Source organism: Brachyhypopomus gauderio, chromosome 19 (genome assembly GCF_052324685.1).
Source record: "Brachyhypopomus gauderio isolate BG-103 chromosome 19, BGAUD_0.2, whole genome shotgun sequence".
Taxonomy (NCBI): domain Eukaryota; kingdom Metazoa; phylum Chordata; class Actinopteri; order Gymnotiformes; family Hypopomidae; genus Brachyhypopomus; species Brachyhypopomus gauderio.
The window spans coordinates 12,529,769-12,550,184 of NC_135229.1; the positions used below are offsets into that span (position 1 = coordinate 12,529,769).

General features: G+C 44.4%; 2 protein-coding genes across 6 annotated transcripts; one reads left to right on the forward strand and one right to left on the reverse strand.

The window, feature by feature from the left end:
• Positions 1–2: 2 nt before the first annotated feature.
• Positions 3–10,015, reverse strand: LOC143483068 (rho GTPase-activating protein 29-like). 4 transcript variants are annotated; one of them, XM_076981766.1, is made up of 10 exons: positions 9,945–9,988; positions 9,343–9,394; positions 4,505–4,580; positions 4,278–4,369; positions 4,023–4,067; positions 3,896–3,925; positions 3,159–3,197; positions 716–853; positions 395–615; positions 3–174 (listed from the first exon to the last, which is right to left on the reverse strand). In XM_076981766.1, the coding sequence occupies exons 5-10, from the start codon at positions 4,023–4,025 to the stop codon at positions 3–5; spliced, it is 603 nt and encodes a 200-aa protein (XP_076837881.1). In that variant the 5' UTR covers positions 4,026–4,067; positions 4,278–4,369; positions 4,505–4,580; positions 9,343–9,394; positions 9,945–9,988. The 4 variants fall into 4 exon arrangements, with proteins under 4 accessions (XP_076837881.1, XP_076837880.1, XP_076837883.1 ...); XM_076981765.1 differs by lacking the exon at positions 9,945–9,988 and adding an exon at positions 9,701–9,929 and having other exon boundaries at positions 4,505–9,394; XM_076981768.1 differs by lacking the exon at positions 9,945–9,988 and having other exon boundaries at positions 9,363–9,394.
• A 1,350-nt stretch (positions 10,016–11,365) lies between these two features.
• On the forward strand, positions 11,366–20,199 carry afg3l2 (AFG3-like AAA ATPase 2). Of its 2 annotated transcripts, none has more exons than XM_076981395.1 (17): positions 11,366–11,584; positions 11,976–12,075; positions 12,174–12,254; positions 12,391–12,524; positions 12,757–12,909; positions 13,002–13,076; positions 13,336–13,460; positions 14,945–15,218; positions 15,371–15,508; positions 16,419–16,572; positions 16,973–17,080; positions 17,181–17,306; positions 17,636–17,746; positions 17,870–17,985; positions 18,452–18,652; positions 19,060–19,254; positions 19,485–20,199. In XM_076981395.1, the coding sequence occupies exons 1-17, from the start codon at positions 11,492–11,494 to the stop codon at positions 19,725–19,727; spliced, it is 2,427 nt and encodes an 808-aa protein (XP_076837510.1). In that variant the 5' UTR covers positions 11,366–11,491; the 3' UTR covers positions 19,728–20,199. The 2 variants fall into 2 exon arrangements, with proteins under 2 accessions (XP_076837510.1, XP_076837511.1); XM_076981396.1 differs by lacking the exon at positions 11,366–11,584 and adding an exon at positions 11,642–11,771.
• Positions 20,200–20,416: the final 217 nt, after the last annotated feature.

Below are 20,416 nucleotides of genomic sequence, written 5' to 3' on the forward strand. Positions count from 1 at the left end.
TGTCAGATGAGGAGTTCCACCATGAGTGCCTGGTAGGGGTTGTCCACCAGCGAGGACAGGGACACCTCCGCCTCAGCCTGCCGGGGCTTGAGCAGCGTGGGCCCGAAGATGATGCCCATGTTGCTCGCCGTCATCTTGTTCTCCTCCACCTGCTCCATAACCCTAGGACGCAGACTGGGGGAGGGAAGGGGGGGGGGGGGCTTTAGCTGACCCCGCCTCACAGGGAGCGCTGCAGCTATCGGGTCTTAAAGGAGCGGTACAGAATTTTTTTTACATCACCAAATCAAACAATAGCATCAAACTGCTTTGTAGTCCTCAAATAAAACAGTTTATGCTTCACAGAGAGGCCCCCCCACATGGAGACGGCCATATAGATTTAGAACAGATGTTCTACCTGTGTAGGTGGGCTACGAGGAAGTGGAGGGTCCTGTAATGGGCCGGAGGCAGCTGGCGGAGAAGGTCTCGGATCTTGAAGATGACCCTGTTGACCTCCACGTTGAGGCAGGGTTGTTCTCCCACACGGTGGTCCACCGTGTCCACCAGCAGGCGCTGTGCCTCCTTGGCCAGGCCGATGAACTTGTTATAATGACCGTAGAGGATCAGCGGCTCAGGCAGCTGGAGATCAAACGCGCACGCACGGCATTCAGCAGTCAGAATTAAAAAAACAAAACAGAATTCAGGTGTTCGGTATTCAGAATTCCGCAGTAAAACGCACCTGTCTCAGGTAAAGTTTGAGCACGCTGCAAATGTCGTGTGGATTGAGGTCGAACAGCTCCACCAGGTCTTTGCCGTTCTCGAACACCTGACAAAGCTTCTCCACTCGAGACTTCACTCCATTCACGCAGTAAATACCCTTAAAAACAGGCATGAAAATGGGTCAGGGGTTAAAAAGGTGACAAGACCGGGGGAGGGGGGGAGGGGGCATGTGACGTCATGGGGATACGGCGACGGGGCGTTGACATGTGGGGGGGGGGGGGGGGGGGGGGGGGCTTGACATGTGACGTCATGGGTATACTGCGAGGGGGGGGGTTGGGGGTGGCTGCTGCTGTACGGGGATACAGCGACAGGTGATGCCAAATATTGCTCGTAAGGTGACATCATGTAAAAAATATAATAACGCGTGGCCACGACTTACTAACGCATGCGAACGACTTACTAACGCGTGCGAACAAGATAATTAAGTATTACTTTATATAAAGCCAGGTTTACCTTCCTTGGGCAGTCAGTTCGCGAACATCCCTGGGATCTGCTTGCTTTGCTGTGAAAAAATAAACTTTGTTGCCGCGTGTGAAAGGCGACGTTAGTATCTCGTTCCCACGCATTAATAAGTCGTGGCCACGCGTTATTTATTTATTTTTTACATGATGTCACCTTACGGGCTCCGTAAAATATAGTAAAATCCATTAAAATTTTTTTTTTGACTGTCATGTCAATGGATTCAATGTAAACGCAATCCGTAAACGCAAGAAGCCGCTCTCGCCATTCCGGATGGCTCAGTCAAAACCATTACGTCTTAATGAACCAATAAATACATCAGCGGCGAAAATGAGTGTACAAATACCAGGTTCACGTGTTTTTATTTTCTAACCTGGGCTAAAGCACAGGGTAGACTCAAACGACAAGCGTTTACAACTTCATCTTCAACCTTTTCAGCCCTGGTGCGAATGTGATCCTCACACGTCCCTGGATTCACCAGTTACAACTACAGACACACTAGAAAAAAAAAATCTTGTTTCTTATTTTATGTCACCGTTAACTACACGGGGTTGACGCGAACTTAATAGGCCCATCTATCTACCTATTTATCACAAGAGCTTGTGGTTAGATCTGACAGTGTTCAACGCTGTAGCGAACGGCAGTAACTTTGTTTTACCGCAAAATATGAAAACGATTGAAACCATTAATATCCCAATTAAATCCACCCAATTAAAAATGTACGATCTGGTAAATGTAGTGGTAAATGTACGATCTGGTAAATGTAGTGGTAAATGTACGATCTGGTAAATGTAGTGGTAAATGTACGATCTGGTAAATGTAGTGGTAAATGTACGATGTGGTAAATGTAGTGGTAAATGTACGATCTGGTAAATGTAGTGGTAAATGTATGATCTGGTAAATGTAGTGGTAAATGTACGATGTGGTAAATGTAGTGGTAAATGTACGATCTGGTAAATGTAGTGGTAAATGTATGATCTGGTAAATGTAGTGGTAAATGTACGATCTGGTAAATGTAGTGGTAAATGTACGATCTGGTAAATGTAGTGGTAAATGTACGATCTGGTAAATGTAGTGGTAAATGTATGATCTGGTAAATGTAGTGGTAAATGTACGATCTGGTAAATGTAGTGGTAAATGTACGATCTGGTAAATGTAGTGGTAAATGTATGATCTGGTAAATGTAGTGGTAAATGTACGATCTGGTAAATGTAGTGGTAAATGTACGATCTGGTAAATGTAGTGGTAAATGTACGATCTGGTAAATGTAGTGGTAAATGTACGATCTGGTAAATGTACGCTCTTCTGCCTTGTCCCCGGTGTAGCACTAGGTCCCGCTTAGCAGTAAATGAATAACATGCATGAAGAACGTTTGTATGATTGAAACGCTATTTGGCCTCTATGAAGGTTCTGGTCGGAAACTGCTGGCCACTGTCATTAAAATTGCCAATTTCGGAAGTGCTCTGTTTGCTTTAAGTCAATATGATAATTAAAATATATACATATAATCTCCCGAACCCCCCCCCCCCCCCCCCCCCCAAACAAAAAACTCATCGGATCTACACGATTCACGTAGGTCACCCTTTTCAACTTTAAAACGGCGAATTTCGCCGAAAGGTGACAGATTTTCATGCCTGTAAAAAACAACAACAAAAAGCCATCACGCAACAAACGTTTCCGCTTCATCCATTTCGATCTGCCAACGCCCGTGCTGCGTTAAACTAAAATTTATGTTGGACAAAATTTCTAGGGCTTTAAAATAAATAATATCTAAAATATCAAAGTAATTATTTCATTATTTACCATTTCTATCATATTCTGGGACTAGCAGTGTATGGCACACTGGGTTGCTGCTGCCTTGGTAGTCTAACATGACAAACAAAATGTCACCAAGTACCTTCTAAGACTTTTACATGGACATTTAATTAATTAAGGTCACTAACCATTAAAACACTGCTCAGACCAGTGTGCTGAACCCAAACCTGTAAAGAAAAAGGTAAATCAGTTAACATTTCTAGTCCTATTTCTGGTTTTGGCTCATCACTCACACTTCATTTCTGCAATTCAGGTAGAGTTAAGGTAGGATTTTCTTGATTATTCATTATATCATATGTAATTCAAATGGAATTGCACTGGGGCACAGGTGAGATGGAAAACATGTCTGAGTGAGTGGAGTGAGTTATTTGCCTGAAGCATTGTTTTGTTTGTTTGTTTTGCATCTGTATACACAGGATTATTGTTATTTCTTGCTCTTTATCACCGTAACACTTTAAAGTAATTTTGTACACAATGTATTTTATACAATGTATTTTTTAACAATTTATGCATGTGATGATACAATATGGTCACGATACGTTGCCCATGATAAAGATGATATAATGATACTGTGATTCTGATCATTGTGATCACAGTTTTCAGATCAGATTTTTTTGGTAAGAATTAATATTTACAAACATTTAATGTTTTACTGGCAATATGTAGCACAATGTAACAACTGCTAATACCTCTCTTTGTCACTAATTATTTGCAAACAGTGACATGACATCTACATTTCATTTTGAGAAATTACAATTTAATCTTTAAATTATATTTTTGCAAACTTTGAATGCCGTTATGATCATATATACTGGAATATCACTCAAGTGAAGAAAACAGACACTACTGCTACTCAATAACTTACCATTTGACGGCCACTGTCCACGGAATGATCCTGCGCAATGAATAACAATTCAACATTTTGAACAGCTTTGTAAAATATGTTTTTTTTTTAGAATTTGAATAAAATCACAGAATAATACAATTCTAACCATTATTTGATCTTTGTTCCTGTGCCGTATATCCCGGGCTGACTTCTAATGACACAAATCAAAGTTTAATACTGTTACACTGAAGAAGTAGACCTTGTTGTACCTTAGTTGTTGAACTACTTCTTCAGCATATGATGTGATGTGGTGTTACAAGCCAACTTTGTATTAACCGACAGCTGCTCCAACACTACTCAGTAATGAACAAAATCTGTGAAAATATTCACTGGTTTCATTTAATTTAAAAAAGAAAGGTACCTGGCAGCACTACTGGAGGAGGCTTGGCTAACTGTCTCCTTTTTGATTCCCCAGGGTCCTCATCAACATAGTCACTGTAACGAGTATTAATCCTGAACACAATATTTGACCGTTATGTGAATGATCAGATTCCCAGCATACAATGGCAAAAAATAAAACAGGTCTGGATATTTCTCTTTGTCTGACAGATTTTTGGCTGTTATAGGGTGGTAATGAACATATGTCACCCTTGAGCCAGCAGCTAGGCACGACGGCAGTACCCCTGTCCTGGAACTCCACCACACAATATTGTTTGTTTTCCATCTGAAACATAGAAACACATGAAACAGGAACTGGATAACTGGTAAACAGGAAACTTTTCAAATTAGGCCTCTTTCCTCCTCCATTTTTAAAGGAGAACACCAGTGTGAAATGGACTTGGGATGTAGTGAAACATGAAAACCAGTAGGAATCTCTTACGAGTATCCCACCTCCGTTTCTATAGCATTCCAAAATACAACTCATCATCATGGAAGGCCATCAATTTTGAACTGCAGTTTCAGTTTGTTGACATCTGCAGGAAAAACTAGACACTTTAATCTAAAGAGCAACCCTTGTTCTAAACCAAAGTGGTAATACATATTAGATGGCGCCGAGTATGGCTGACGTGTTGCAAGCTCCTGTCTACTTTTGCAGGTTTTCGTTGTTTCTGTGTTTATTTGTTACGGTTTTTGCACCAAATGCGTCTGGTCTCATCACCTACGACTAGGCCTGTGTTGAAAAAATAGATTTTCCGATTCAGAATCGATTCGCATATGATGATCTGATTATCGATTCGTACGTCCAAAGATCGATTTTTTAGTGAACTTTTACCCCCGCCTCGTCACTGAATTCACGCAGGCGTGCTCGGTCTAACTAACTGTAAAACGACATGGCGTTGGACAGTGCCGGTAACGACGATAGTCAAATCGGAAATCTAAAAACAGAAGGACAGTTTATCCAGTGTCAGTGACTATTTACAGTTAGTCCGTGTCACTGACCGTTTACCCAGTGTTTTTACAGTTTAAAAAAAGTTTAAAATGTTCTTGTAACGTTGGGCGCAAGGCGATGGACGAGACAGAATCCTTTGCACTTTCCAAATCGTTACATTTATTACATTTACCGAAGCGCAGACAGCGCACATAAAACACGTTTACATAGAACATGTGTGACTCAAACAACGACGAGCACAGGACGCTGCGCGAGCGCAAATTAAATAGACAAACCACATCAACCCCACGTGATTACGAGACGAGCCAAAGGTGAGGACTATCACAAGACGCACCCGCACCCACGGAGATACACCGACGTAGACGATTAGACGCAGATGACGTTAACGCGCCCAAAACAGAGGGGTCGGGGACCGTAACGTGAGAGTTCTGTTCTTATATTCTCACTTTAAAGAAAAATACACGTTTACATTTTATACTTTCAGTTTATTAAGTGTGAGCACTTTTAAAATAAAAATGCATTTGGTAGCAACAGCTTATGGGTGAATTCTTAATTATTTAAATCATAATAATAATGCACTGGTTAGTGTCCCAGTAGGAGCCCACTGTTGCAGATATAGACACCTCAAAGATGTCCTCTGTTTATTGTCCTGGATTACCTTTCTTGAAGGTAGATTTATGATGACCCTTTTCACCAGTCTTCCAGCCATCAGTAACTACAAACTACCAGTAACTATTTGCTGATTAATATCGATATAATACTAGTTTTAACATGTTGCTTCTGTACACAGTCAGGAAACAGCTCAAATACATTTTTAATAACACTAAACCCCGAATTGGATCGAATCGGATCGAATCGATTAAATCGGATTAAATCGAAAAAAATCGATTCTTAAATCGAACATGTTTCACTCGGGGGAACCGAACACTAGACTATGTTTACTCGAACATCCGGAACTCTTACAAATCCCTCCCCCGACCCCCATTCGGCAAATCGAATCACTCCTCCATCCTGCTCCTGCCCACCTATAGGCAGAGATTGAAACGTGAGCCGGTCACTACCAGGGAGGTGCGCTGTTGGTCTGACCAATCAGACGCTACACTGCAGGACAGTTTTGAGCATGTGGATTGGGAAATGTTCCGTGATTCGTCAAACAGCGTTAACGAGTACGCAGACACAGTCACCGCCTTCATACACAAGTGTGTGGATGACGTAGTGCCCTGCAGACAAGTCTGGGTCTGAACAGCACACTGTGCAGTTGGATCCTGAACTTCCTGACGGACCAACGACAGGTGGTTAGGATGGGCAGCATCACACCCTCCTCTCTGACCCTCAACATCGGAGTCCCCCAGGGTTGTGTGCTCAGCCCGCTCCTGTACTCCCTGTACACCCATGACTGCACTGCTAGACACAGCTCCAATGCCATAATAAAGTTTGCTGACGACACAACGGTTGTGGGTCTGATCTCCAATAATGATGAATCGGCCTACAGGGAGGAGGTAAAAATCCTGGAAGTCTGGTGTCAGGAGAATAACCTCTCTCTAAACGTCAGTAAGACAAAGGAGCTCATCGTGGACTTCAGGAAGCGGGAGAGAGCACACCCAGAGATCCACATCAATGGGACTGCGGTAGAGAGGGTCAGCAGTTTTAAGTTTCTGGGTGTTAACATCAGTGAGGACCTGACATGGGCAGTGCACACCACACAGGTACTGAAGAAGGCCCACCAGCGCCTCTACTTCCTCAGAAGGATGAGGAGGTTTGTTCTGAACCCCAGCATCCTCAAGACCTTCTACACCTGCACTGTGGAAAGCATCCTGACTGGCATCATTACCACCTGGTATGGGAACTGCACTGATCTTGAGAGGAAATCTCTGCAGAATAGTGCGAACAGCACAGTCCATCACCGGGGTTCAGCTCCCTAACCTGCTGGACTTATACACCAGCCGCTGCCTGAGGAAGTCCAGAAGGATCATGAAGGACCCCTCCCATCCTAGCCACTGTCTGTTCTCTCAGCTGCCGAGTGGTAGGAGGCTCAAAAGCTTTAGAGCCAGAACCAGTCGGCTCAGAGACAGCTTCTTCCCCCATGCCACCAGGCTAATGAACAGCCAGTAATCTCTGCTCTGGCCAGCCCACACCCCCCATTACATGCATGAATATCACAGTACATCTATACTTTATTGCACTTTATTTCACACTGCATATAATCCATAGCCTGGTCATTCATCTCCATTCACTGTGCAATCACATGTATATTTAATATATTGTAAACAAATTAGAACAACACTTATTTTTATTTACATGACACTACAAAGTAAGTTTTATATATACATACACTAGCATAATTGTTGTAATTTATACATCTTATTGTAAATATTGTTACTGCAAATTGTGGAACTTGCACACAAGTTTTTCACTCACCGGTGTACCTGTACACTGGTGATGTGACAATAAATCTGATTTGATTTGATTTAGTACTGTCCGTTTCCCATTTTACGAGTGGGTACCTTTGCTGGTGTGCCAAGGAGTGTCCTTCCATCACGTGGAAGTTTTGGGTGAAACACTTGCAGAATACACAGGAGTGCTGTAAGAGCAACCAGTGAAATTGAAAACTTTGCTGCTCACTGTTTCAAGCTCATGTAAAGCATATTGTCCTTTGGTTCATCTTCATCTGAACCTAGAGCTGGGTGATATGGCCCCCCAAAAAAATCTTCGATTAATTTTTTTTTTTAATCCGATTTCAGATTTTAATAGATTTATTTTCCTCTACTAAAAAACTACAGATGATAAAGGAATGGTTAAAAAATTTAATTTCAAAGTAAATAATAAATTAAAAGTTCATTAATTTATTTTTCACTTAAATTTCCCCTTTCGGGTAAAGTGCAACCAGAAACAAGCAAAAAACAATTGTAAACAAGTGAGAACATCCAGTAACTTTTAGAAGGCTTTCTCCAACATAGTTTAAGCACTGACACAATGCACCCTCAAACTTAAAATAAATAAACACACCCAAAAAAATAAATAGATATAAATAATTTGGTGCCCTTTTTAATCAAATGGAAAACAAACACAATTTAACAATTGTTGCATGTTGTGTACTGACAGTCACGCTGTCTACATTCTGATTAAGAACAGGGCTGCCCTCACTATAGCCTAAATTCCAGCACTTTTCAAACCTGGAACACAATGCAACATTAATTTTTGTCAGGTAAATGTTCCTTCTCCTGTTTTTGAGGGGTGTTTCTTTATACTACCACATATCATTTTGAACGTATAAATGCTTCCGCCATTCGCGCGAGGTGTGCGGAGCCGCGCGCTACGGTCACTTGCGAAAGTATAAACCATTGAAGTGGGTTCGGTAACCGAGGCAGAAACTGCTTAATCCAAAATATCCCGCGGAGGGAAACTTTATTCACAACGCATCTGAACAATAGCACTCTTCGCTCTCTCCCTCTATCGGTTTCAAACACACCTTACAGCGAGGACTTGTTTGGTCTACGTCTGACGCCGAAAAACCGAACCAACTCCAGATCACGGAGCTAGTTGCTCTTTTCTTGAGCACAAGCTCCGCCGTCATGTTTGTGTGTGTTGAGGGTGGATGGGTGGGAGGGGCTAAACTCACTGAACTACGGGAGCCCACAGTGCAGCGTCGGTGGTGAAAATTAAAACTCAGAAAATCGATTTTCATAAAAACACATCGTCCTTAACTGTAAATTTGAATTAACAGATAATATCGATTAATCGCCCAGCTCTATCTGAACCACCAGCTGATTCACTAGAGAAACTGCTACCAACTGCACATTGTTCAGAGTCACCGTCAGACTCGGCCATGAGATCACTAGCACAGGCAGAGCTGGCTTCATGTGAAGCTGAACTCTGTGTACGTGCTTCAACAGTATTTGCACTAGCCAAATTCACAAACCTGCGCTCTTCAGTTTGGAAGCTTTTGCTCCCATGTGGTCCTGTTTTTTCAAACTCTTGTAAGATCTCGTTCTCTGTCCTGCTTACTTCCCTATTTAACTTCCGTCTCTTTGACCAGTAAGAAGCAATGCTTTTTGCTGTATCATTCAATGCATCACACTTCAAAAGAGAAACTTACCTCTGTTCAACACAACAAACCTGTGAATCTGTACTGTGCTTCTTTTCACCACCTGGGTTACAAAAGAAATTTTGTAAGATTTTAAAATTTTGTTAGATTTAGTCAAGTAGACACACACACACACACACACACACACACACACACACACACACACACACACACACACACACACACACACACACACACCATAAAAGATATACTTGTATAAATTCCAACAAACCAGTGTTTAAGGTTGGCATAACACATATTAGATATGCATAGCACATATTACATATTAGATGGCATATTGCATTAGAACAATAAAAAAGGATTTTAATACAGAAATGTTGGCCTACTGAAAAGCATGTAGTTTATTTACCTCTGATCCATATCTATGTCGCCCTCCACTGACGATTCGCCACTTACGTTCGCCGCCACCCCCCCCCCCCCATTCAAGGCTATTCAAGCGTTCTATTCTAGCGAACTAATGTTTAACGTCTGCTTTTCGACACTGGTAAATTAAGGCTAAATAAAAAAAATCATATTAATTATTCTTTTAGAATTGAAATGACTAAAATTACTAAAGAAAAAATAGCAAGCTAGCCTAAACAGCCGTTACCTACCTGTCGACGAGCGCTCCTCTGTTCTGTGGAAAATTCCAGAAGGCCAGCTCCAAAGGGGAGGGGCGTCTGCGTAGAGGCTGTTGATGTGACTGGTCCACTCACCAGCATTTATTAAATACATTTTAATTATTATACCACTAAAAAATTAATGGTTATCTTTGATAGTGACTCAAAATAATAACTTAAATAATGAGAATATCTCTAATGACATAGAAATTCACTTCATAATCAACTTTTAAATATGTGCAAATGCTGTGTCTTGCACAATGCAAGTAGATGGCAGTATGTCTTTTCTTAATTCTAAAGACTTTATATAAATATTGAAAAGGAAGGGGAAAATTTTGCCCCACAGTGTTGCTTGCTCAAATTCAAATTATATATATATATATATATATTAGGGGTGGGACGCGATAAAAAAAATTAATCGAATTAATCAGAAGCTTTGTAATTAATTAATCGAAATTTATCGCATTTTAATTGCATTTCAGTATTTAACATGAAAAATAATAATTTAAGTTTGAATGATGAATGAATCAATGAACATAATCATAAACTTCAACATCTTGTTTATTTTTCCACCAATCTACAACACAGACCAATAGAAATAGTGCAGAAAACAGAGCAAACAGTTTTCAGAACACTGGAAATTCTGACCAAAAATATTGTTTAATTTTGGGAGTTTTGCTCAGGATATTGGAATAAGAAGAACTGAAGTTAATCAGAAGATGTTTTTTTTTCTTTTATTTCCCAGGCCTCTGCCACAGCCCTAAAGTCCTCTGCACATGCATCTCCATAGTGCCTAGAAGTGGTCTTCTGCATGATCAAAGCAAATGACTGGATCTTCCATTCATCATCTATAATATGAGCTGTCACACCAAGATAATTCTTGTTGCTAACAGAGGTCCAGTGATCCCCAGTCAGAGACACATTTGTGAACAATGAGAACGCGCTGTCTAGCCTAACCGACCATGATTTCACTTTTAATTTTCTTGCTTTTATAACGGTATAGTGTGACATATCCGTTGTCCACTAGGTGGCAGCAGAGTACGTCTGACTTTCGGTAAGCTGCGTAAACTTTATACAAACAAAGAAAACTAATTTAACAATATTGTTCTTAGTTAATTTGTTACGCAAGAGATCATAGGCTTAATTAGAATTACATACGAAATATTACTAGTTGGTTTCTGATTTTTATGAAAATTTGAAAACACGTAAATGTGTTTGTGTTTTGAAGAAACAGAACGAACGGCTGCTTTATGCGTTAATCCTTCAGAATTTAAGCACAACCCCATGCATTTGGCGATTTACATTTCAAGTATACGATGAAGATTTAAAAATTTCATCCGATGATCAGTAAATCTACGCAGGTCTACGCAGGCGTGTGAAAACCGCGCATGCGCAAGGCCCCTACGCGGTGAAGAAAATGCCCCGGAAGTGAATTCTCATGATATTTACCATGGCTCAAGAAGTTGTTCGTGATCCAAACTTTAAAGATGTCTAACATCGCGCTTTCGTCGTTGATTTAAACCCGACCGCTTCGTGTCGCGATGGCACACCGGTACCTCCGCATCTCCGCGGGCTGCAGGAACGTAGCCCGCTTCCTTCAGCCAAATTTAAGAGCCGCAGATTGTGTGCGAGTGGTAAGATGCAGCAGACCTACTGCGCGCGACCCGAGCTGATCGACACACACACACACACACACACACACACACACACACACACACACGACGCGTTTCGTCTTAGCAGGACCGAATAAGGCCGCTGTGCTGTACGGTGGCCCCGCTGCCCTTTGCTGCCCGAATGACATTGCTGCCATGGGAACGGCCTGTATGCCACTACTCAGTGCCAAGACTTGGTCTTAGTTTGATTAAAGTGTCACTGTTGTGCTTTGTATAGAAGCCACTGGCTACATGGCGAAGCTTGGTTTATTGTAAGGTTAGCATGGCTTACTGGTGTTGAGCAAAGGGACAAGCATTGTTTCTGTACCAAAATGTGAGTGCATCATCATTTGAACGTGTGCCTCTTTTGCAGGCGTCTGCTCAGAGCAAAGCTTCTCAAGCCGTCGACAGAGGAACGTTACTTTCCCAGATCTTGGCCACCTATAGAAGGTTAAGTTCTAAACCTCCGAAAGGTGTGTGCACTCTCTACATAGGAAAATGTATTAAAAATATATATAGATGTTACTGCTGTATTTAGGTTCCATTGCCTCCCTCCTATGTGTTTTCTAAGGATTTGAAAAATACTTCCCAAATAGCAAGAATGGCAGTTCCAAGAACAATGAGACCAAACCACCCAGTGCAGAGGCCAAAGGTGACATTGATTCTGTCATTTTAGAGATTGCATCAGAATTACCTTTGAATCCACTTGTTAGATTAAGAACTCTGAGCTTTAAATAATGTGAAGATAGGTCACGTACTCCGTCTCTCCTGTCTTTGTTTAACTCCAGAAGCCAAACCGAACAATGCCCCAAAGCCTGCTGGGAAGTCGAACGCCGGAGGAGGAGGAGGAGGAGGAGGAGGCGGAGGCGGCAAAAGGGGAGGGAGAAAAGATGACTCCAGCTTCTACAGCCGACTTCAAAAGGTGTGTCTGGGGAACGTCTGAATAATGTCTGGTGTTTGTTTGAGATTGCTGTCAAGAGAACCTGCGTTTTCCTTAAGAAGAATTTATTTAGTATTGATGTAGGTAACCACATTAAAGGGAAGTGTATCTTTAAAAAGCTTGTCTTACTGATTCTCTAAGTGACATTTATGCAAAATGCTGAGAATATGACATTCGTTAACTTGCTTAGGGCTTTGGATTTCTACTTCTGTAGGGTGATATTCCATGGGATGACAAGGACTTCCGTATGTACCTCCTGGTCGGCGCAGCTTTCTGGGCGTTTGCCACGTACTATTTCTTCTTGCGAGCTGGAGGGAGAGAGGTCACCTGGAAGGACTTTGTGAATGGCTATCTGGCAAAAGGAGTTGTGAGTTCAGAATTGGGGCCTATGATTCCGGGCTGAGTTCTTTCATCTGCGAGCGAGGTGTTCAGATTGGGTGTTGATTTGTGTCGTTGCAGGTCGACAGGTTGGAAGTGGTGAACAAGCGTTACGTGAAGGTTGTGTTTCCACCGGGGAAAGCCCCTATCGATGGGGTGAGTGCTCCTTTGCTGTAGATGTTCATCTGTAGATTTTAAATGGAAGAAGAGCTGAAAAATCATTATATCGGTAATCATACGTACTCAAAGAGAATTTATTAAGTGTCTTTTAAAAATGCCTCTGCATGGCAGCGTACGTGATGTGGCATGTCATTTGCAGTTTCAGCCTATTCACATGTGTCCTGCTGACTTAGGCAGTCACGAGTATAATGCTGCATAGATCACTAGCAGTGTCGCCCCCACCCCCTCCGAACAGCAATACGTGTGGTTCAACATCGGTAGCGTGGACACCTTCGAGCGTAACCTGGAGACGGCTCAGCTGGAGCTGGGAATAGAGGGGGAGCACAGACTGCCCGTGGTCTACTCCGCGGAGAGTGATGGGTAAGGTGGCCACACAACGCTGGCATTCACGTTCCCCGTTCAGGTGGAGCAGGTCTACACAGCAGACTTTCCACCGCAAACATCACGTGACCTTCTGTGCATATTAATGAACTATCTAACAGCAGTATCTGATGTTCTGTTTGAGGGTTCTGCAGGTGTTTTGATCAATCTCTGGCATTCACATGATCCAGCAGTAGCAAATAATTGTGAGGACAGTAATTCATGTCAAATTATTACCATGTCACGTATATTGCGATATATGCACATCACAGTGGCACTGAGTATCTAATTACAGTATTCTATTATTGGCTGTCCTGTAGTCAGGCCCGTTGACAGTCTTGCTAGGGCCCGGGACAAGAAAGTTTAATGTGCCCCCCCCCTCCCCCCGGCGCACGTTATTTGAAATTCGTCATTTGACAATCCTTCTGTTACGTCATATAGTATATAATATAGCCACACATCAAAGCTGTTTCTGACAGCTGACTGGTTTATATTTGACGCGGCGCGAGGGTTCGCGCGAAAATGTAATCGCAGTGGCACCGCCCGTGTGCGAGGGCCTCGCGCGCTGTCCATTCGCGAGGTCGTGCACCTCTTGACTTTTGTAACTTCGCGCACGACGCGCTTCAGCGCAATGAACAAAGTCATGTTTGCAGGGTTCATACACCTTTATAATGTGGAATTAAAGCACTTGTACTTCACTTTAAAGGTCCATTTCAATATTTTCCAGCACGTTAAACTTAATTAAGTCGCTTTTTATCACATTATTTAATGGTTGTTTATTTTCAAAACGCCCAATCTTAACGTCTTCACGAGAACTGTTCAGTCAGACAGCTATTTGTTGTGAAACGAAGTAGTTACAATTTCAAGCATTTTCAAGTACTTTAGCCTAAATTCCAGCACTTTTCAAACCTAGAACACAATGCAACATTAAAATTCGTCAGGTAAATGTTTTCCTTTCTTTTCTGCACTCCAGATTTCTGTATTTACTTTAACTATCCACCACTGTATTTCCCGCTGTTGTGCGGGTACCAGCCGGTTACGGTCGGTGCTGGATCAAACCATTTTCCAGTGGGATGCGGGGGTGTATGCACTTAATGGAAAATATGCAGATAGGTTAAAAAAAACATATATATTTTAGCCATTGAGTTTATTTTGAGCACAGAATTTTATATTAATGAAAGATTTCAAAATTATTTAAAAATTATAGACTTTAAATAAAAAATAAATTGCTGGGCTCTTTGATGGCCCCCCCTGGCCCTGGGGCCCGGGACAACAGACCCGGTTGTCCCCCCCTGTCGACGGGGCTGCCTGTAGTATTAGCATATTTAGTATTAGCATATTTAGTATTAGCATATTTAGTATTAGCACATCTAGTATTTGCACATTTAATATTTGCATATATTGTGTTAGCATATCTTGTATTAACATATACCATATTTAGCATTAGCATATAGTAGTATTTGTCCTGGTGTTTTGTCCTCCAGTTCCTTCCTCCTGAGCCTGCTGCCCACCGCGCTGATCGGGGGCTTCCTCCTCCTCATGCTCCGGCGGGGTGCGCCGGGCGCGGGGCGTCCCGGGAGGGGCATGGGCGGCCTGTTCAGCGTCAGCGAGACCACCGCCAAGGTGCTGCGAGACGAGATCGACGTGAAGTTTAAGGACGTCGCCGGCTGCGAGGAGGCCAAGCTGGAGATCATGGAGTTCGTCAACTTCCTGAAGAACCCCAAGCAGTACCAGGACCTGGGGGCCAAGATCCCCAAGGTAACCAGTGCCTTCACAGAATGAATCCAAATGGTAACTTTGATAATAATAACCAAACAAAGCTAACTGGTGTCTTCATTTGGTGTTAGCGCCGATAAAGTTTTCCTTAAAAGGAGTAACTGATGTTTAAAGCTATTTTATGGTTGGTTTAGGGCGCCATCCTGACCGGACCTCCTGGAACGGGGAAGACTCTGTTAGCGAAGGCCACTGCGGGAGAAGCCAATGTGCCCTTTATCACTGTGAACGGCTCCGAGTTCCTGGAGATGTTTGTGGGTGTTGGGCCAGCCAGGGTATGTACACCTATACCACTCCTGTACCTTTAGGGCTTTTGAAGCCGGCGTTACCCTGTGCCTCGGGTTCCAAACCTGAGAGGAAGGCGGCCCTCCTGCAGAACGTTGGTCTCGTCCGCTCCAGCTAAGCGTGCGGAGGAAATGGCGCTGGGCGGTAAACGTCGTGAAGAACAGCTGGACGTGGGCGCTGTGAGGCGAACGCCGTGCTTTATGTTGCCGGTGCTGTTTGTTCGATGATTTGTTATGATGTGTTTTTGCCAAACGCATTCCCTCGCATTTCGGTCAAACATTTTGCGTTCTGTCTAAACACGAAAGCTGTTTGCCACATTTCTGCAGTATCCCCCGAGAGTATTTATGCATACTTATAATGTGACCTATGATGGACTCTCTTGAGCAATGACTTCCTTCATGCCACTGACCCAGATGTGCTAGATTTGTGGATTATTTGGGTTGTGGTCTTATGTACCATGTGATGTAAACCCTCAGAAGAGCTCAAATGTACTTCTTTAGGCTGGAGTCCAGCGCATCTGATACAACTTGTCCTTTAATTAGTATGTTTAGTTGGTCATTATATTTATTGCTGTTTGTTGTAGCAGTATTGTAAGCGATGTGGAATGCGTTCAACCCCACATAAAGAAAGCCACACAATAAGTAGTTTGTCATGATCGCAGCAGTAGGATCGTGGTGATTTTCATTCACATCATGGTTATGAATTGCAACATTATAAACCACACTTATATTTGTACTGTGCAGCCTTTGTAAATTAGTTTGATTTGAAAGATGTCAATCGGTGGAGGAAATCGGGGTGAACAGAACCGCCTCCTGCCAAAGGCGCTTTAGTGCTTTTGATGCCGACATCTTTTTGTTTGTTTTAAATCATTCTGTTTCCTGCGGTTTTGAATCTCCTCAGGTTCGCGACCTTTTTGTTTTGGCCCGTAAGAACGCACCCTGCATCCTCTTCATCGACGAGATCGACGCGGTGGGAAGGAAGAGAGGCAGGGGCAACTTCGGCGGCCAGAGTGAGCAGGAGAACACGCTCAACCAGCTGCTCGTGGAGATGGACGGTACGCATCACACAGCCATCCCTGCTTCACACCTCGAACATCACCCTTACCTTGCGCTGGCTTTCGTTTCATAACTTAAAATGTTTGTTTCAAAGAGTCCTAATAATATTTTATGAGCATTTTACCGCCCGTCTTTATCCATTAATATTAAACGTGTGTTACTGTACCTTTTAAGACCGATATAAGTGAAAGCAGAGATGGGTAAATAAGTTGGTTCTCGTGACATCAGAGAAATGCTTATTTCAAAATGGGCTGCTTTTGCATCTTGGATTCCATGTATGGACTAGGGGGTACGATGCATTTTGAACCATTCGATAGCATTTCCATATTACTTCAAAAACTCTATATTAATTTGTTGATGATAGACAAATGTTGGTCTGCTGCTGTGCTTTCTCTGTAGGGTTCAACACTGCCACCAACGTAGTGGTCTTGGCTGGCACGAACAGGCCAGACATCTTGGATCCAGCGCTGATGAGACCAGGCCGCTTTGACCGGCAGATATACATCGGTATGGAGCCTTTCTCCCTTCCCTATTGGTGGTGAAGCATCGTATGGGTGGGACTAAGCTCGCTGACCAATCGTTTGCTGCGTTTTCCTCCATGGCACAGGTCCTCCTGACATCAAAGGACGAGCTTCCATCTTCAAAGTGCATCTGAGACCACTGAAGTTGGATCCAGAACTGGACAAAGAGTCTCTAGCCAGAAAAATGGCTGCTTTGACACCTGGCTTTTCAGGTGAGGTTCAAAGCTTTTCTTTACACTTATCAGGAAACCTTTGAAGCAGAAATCTTTTTTTTCTTGCCATAGATTGGCAACTTTTAAAACTAAAATATATAGTCAGTTTTTAATATAAATCAGTGGTGTGTTCAAGTACCTGTTCTAGGTCTTTTTTTTTTTTTTTGCAATTTACAGCAAACTTCAGCATTTTAAAGACAGGAAAGTTTTAATGTTCTTTTATGATTCAACCTTCCCAAACTCCAAAAGGCTGCTTCCTGTGTAAATGAAGCGTGACCACTAACTGTGTAAATGAAGCGTGACCACTTCCTGTGTCCTCCTGCGGCTAGGTGCTGACATCGCTAACGTGTGCAACGAGGCGGCCTTGATAGCAGCCCGCCACCTCTCCGATGCCATCACGCAGAAGCACTTCGAGCAGGCCATCGAGCGCGTGATCGGAGGTGAGCGTGAGACGCACGTCCTTCACTTGAGCGCACGTGACCAAGTAATGGGGCTTAAGCCCATGGAGCGGCAGGCGTGTTGAGGCTGTGTGTGTGTGTGGTGGGGGTGGGGCGCGTGTGCAGGTCTGGAGAAGAAGACGCAGGTGTTGCAGCCGGAGGAGAAGAAGACTGTGGCCTACCACGAGGCCGGCCACGCCGTAGCCGGCTGGTTCCTGGAGCATGCTGACCCTCTGCTCAAGGTACACGCCACCTCACCCCTACTCAGTCGCCTTCACCCTGGTTCAGTTTCTGATCCAGTCCACTTCTTACCTTGGTACTTGTTACCTGTGGAGAGCGACACTGTTGTTATACCACTGCCTGAGGACTGTCTCCACACGCATACATCTGCGTTCTGGCGATTCCTGGACCATCCCAGAATATCCACATTTATGGGATTTCCCCTCCCCCATCCCACAGTGCTGTAGCAGGTATTCATTGTTCTTTATTGCCTGGAGCAGGCGTGCGGGGGGGGGGCAGAGCACAAGTGCGTCCCCCGTGAGCTCTGTACAGGAAAGCACTGCTACATTCATTAAGGCACTGCAAACATGCTCTGATCCTAAATCACAGCACTCTGACCAGTCTGATAGATGTGAGCGTCGGTATCGGGGCGGTTCTGCTCTGCTCTTCAGCGCTCCGTAACGTTCAGACGACTCGCGTCTCCCGCAGGTGTCCATCATCCCGCGCGGGAAGGGACTGGGATACGCGCAGTACCTTCCCAAGGAGCAGTACCTGTACACCAAGGAGCAGCTCCTGGACAGGATGTGCATGACTCTGGGCGGGCGCGTCTCCGAGGAGATCTTCTTCAGCCGCATCACCACCGGGGCGCAGGACGACCTGCGGAAGGTCACCCAGAGCGCCTACGCACAGGTGGGGCTGGGCTCGAGTCCGTCACGGCCTTGAGGAATGATGGGCTCGCCCTCGGGCCAGCGTTCAGGATGAATAAACGTGGCAGGTTAGGCCATTATGAGACCCAAGGCCTCTCGCTGTTTGAAAGCTTTAGGAATTATGTTGGCAGATACAAACAGTGTAGGAACCGTACAACGGGACGGAATTTAATGTGTGCGTTAGAAACGTGTTACTTTACAGATCTGCTGTTCTTCGACTGTACGTGTCAAACGTGGACATTTGCACAATTCTGCTAAGGCCGTATTATATATCGCGTTCCGAATCATCAGATTCACTTGGTCATCAGCCATCACGCGGTTAGCGCTAGTTAGCGGTTCGCTGGTTAGCGATCTCCCCTGAAGTGTGTGCTTGCCTGCCGGTCTGCGCAGATAGTGCAGTTCGGCATGAATGAGAAGGTGGGCCAGGTGTCGTTCGACCTCCCGCGCCAGGGCGAGATGGTGCTGGAGAAGCCGTACAGCGAGGCCACGGCCCGCCTCATCGACTCGGAGGTGCGCGACCTCATCAGCACAGCCTACCAGCGCACGCTGCAGCTCCTGACGGAGAGGAAGGACGAGGTGGAGAAGGTAGGACACCACCTCTCTTCTGTCAGCAGTGTTTCATCGCCAACGCGAGGGCTAAGCAGGCTCCAGCCGCTGGTGCCACGCGCCGCTGTGTGCTTGCTGTTTTCAGTGTTGTAATTAGCGTTGGCTTGGTGGTGCTGTCTACCACTACAAATGGATGTCTACCCTTCTGAACCAAGTGTTGGGGGCGAATAGAATAACGTGTTGCCTCTTTCCACCATTTTGCCCCCAAGGTGGCCCTGCGCCTGCTTGAGAAGGAGGTCCTGGACAAGAACGACATGGTGGAGCTCCTCGGCCAGCGGCCGTTCGCCGAGAAGTCCACATACGAGGAGTTCGTGGAGGGCACCGGCGGCCTGGACGAGGACACCACGCTCCCCGAAGGCCTGAAGGACTGGAACAAGGAGCGCGGGAGCGAGAAGGAGGAGACCACCGACGAGCAGGTGGCACGGCAGATCACGGGCGGCGAGCCCTTCTAGTCGCGGCCACTAGAGGGCGCGCACGCAGCGTCTCGGCACTCGTGTACAGGAGGTGGAGAGCTCGCGGGGCCAGGGTACTGACCAGGGACGGGAGCGAGGGGGGGAATCTCGCAGGAAGGACAGGCGATGCAACCTTGCCGATCCGCATACATCACTGGGAATGTTTTGACTTGTTGCTGCCAAAGAGTGATCTGTGGAGAGGCAGTGTTTGGGGCGTCGGGGTCTGTCGTGAGTAGCTGTCAAATCCTCCCAGGCTGGGAGCAGAGAGCACTCTCCAGGTTCATGACGTCATATGGTCACATGACCTCTTTTGGTACAAAACCAATACGTAAAATCCAGACGACAAACGCTACAGCCAACGAGAATTTTCAGTGTCTACGTTTGTGCCTCACTCGGCAAGAACTGTCCAATCGAAGTATCATGAATATTCTTCAAAAATAAAAGGATGAATGCACATCTTTAATTGAACAAAGTGCAAGGTTTCGCTATGTTGAAGTAAATGTTGCTTCTATGAAGATCTCGCATAACTAAACACATGGGTTGGTTTGGCTCTGTAAAGTAGATCCAGTATTAAAAAAAGTAAATTCGGCTGTTTTCTTTGGTTTAAAATGCTTTAGAAGGGTGAATGATTCACTTTCAATGCTGTTTGCTTTCTCACTAGGGGTAGGGAGAGGATTGTTAATTGAATT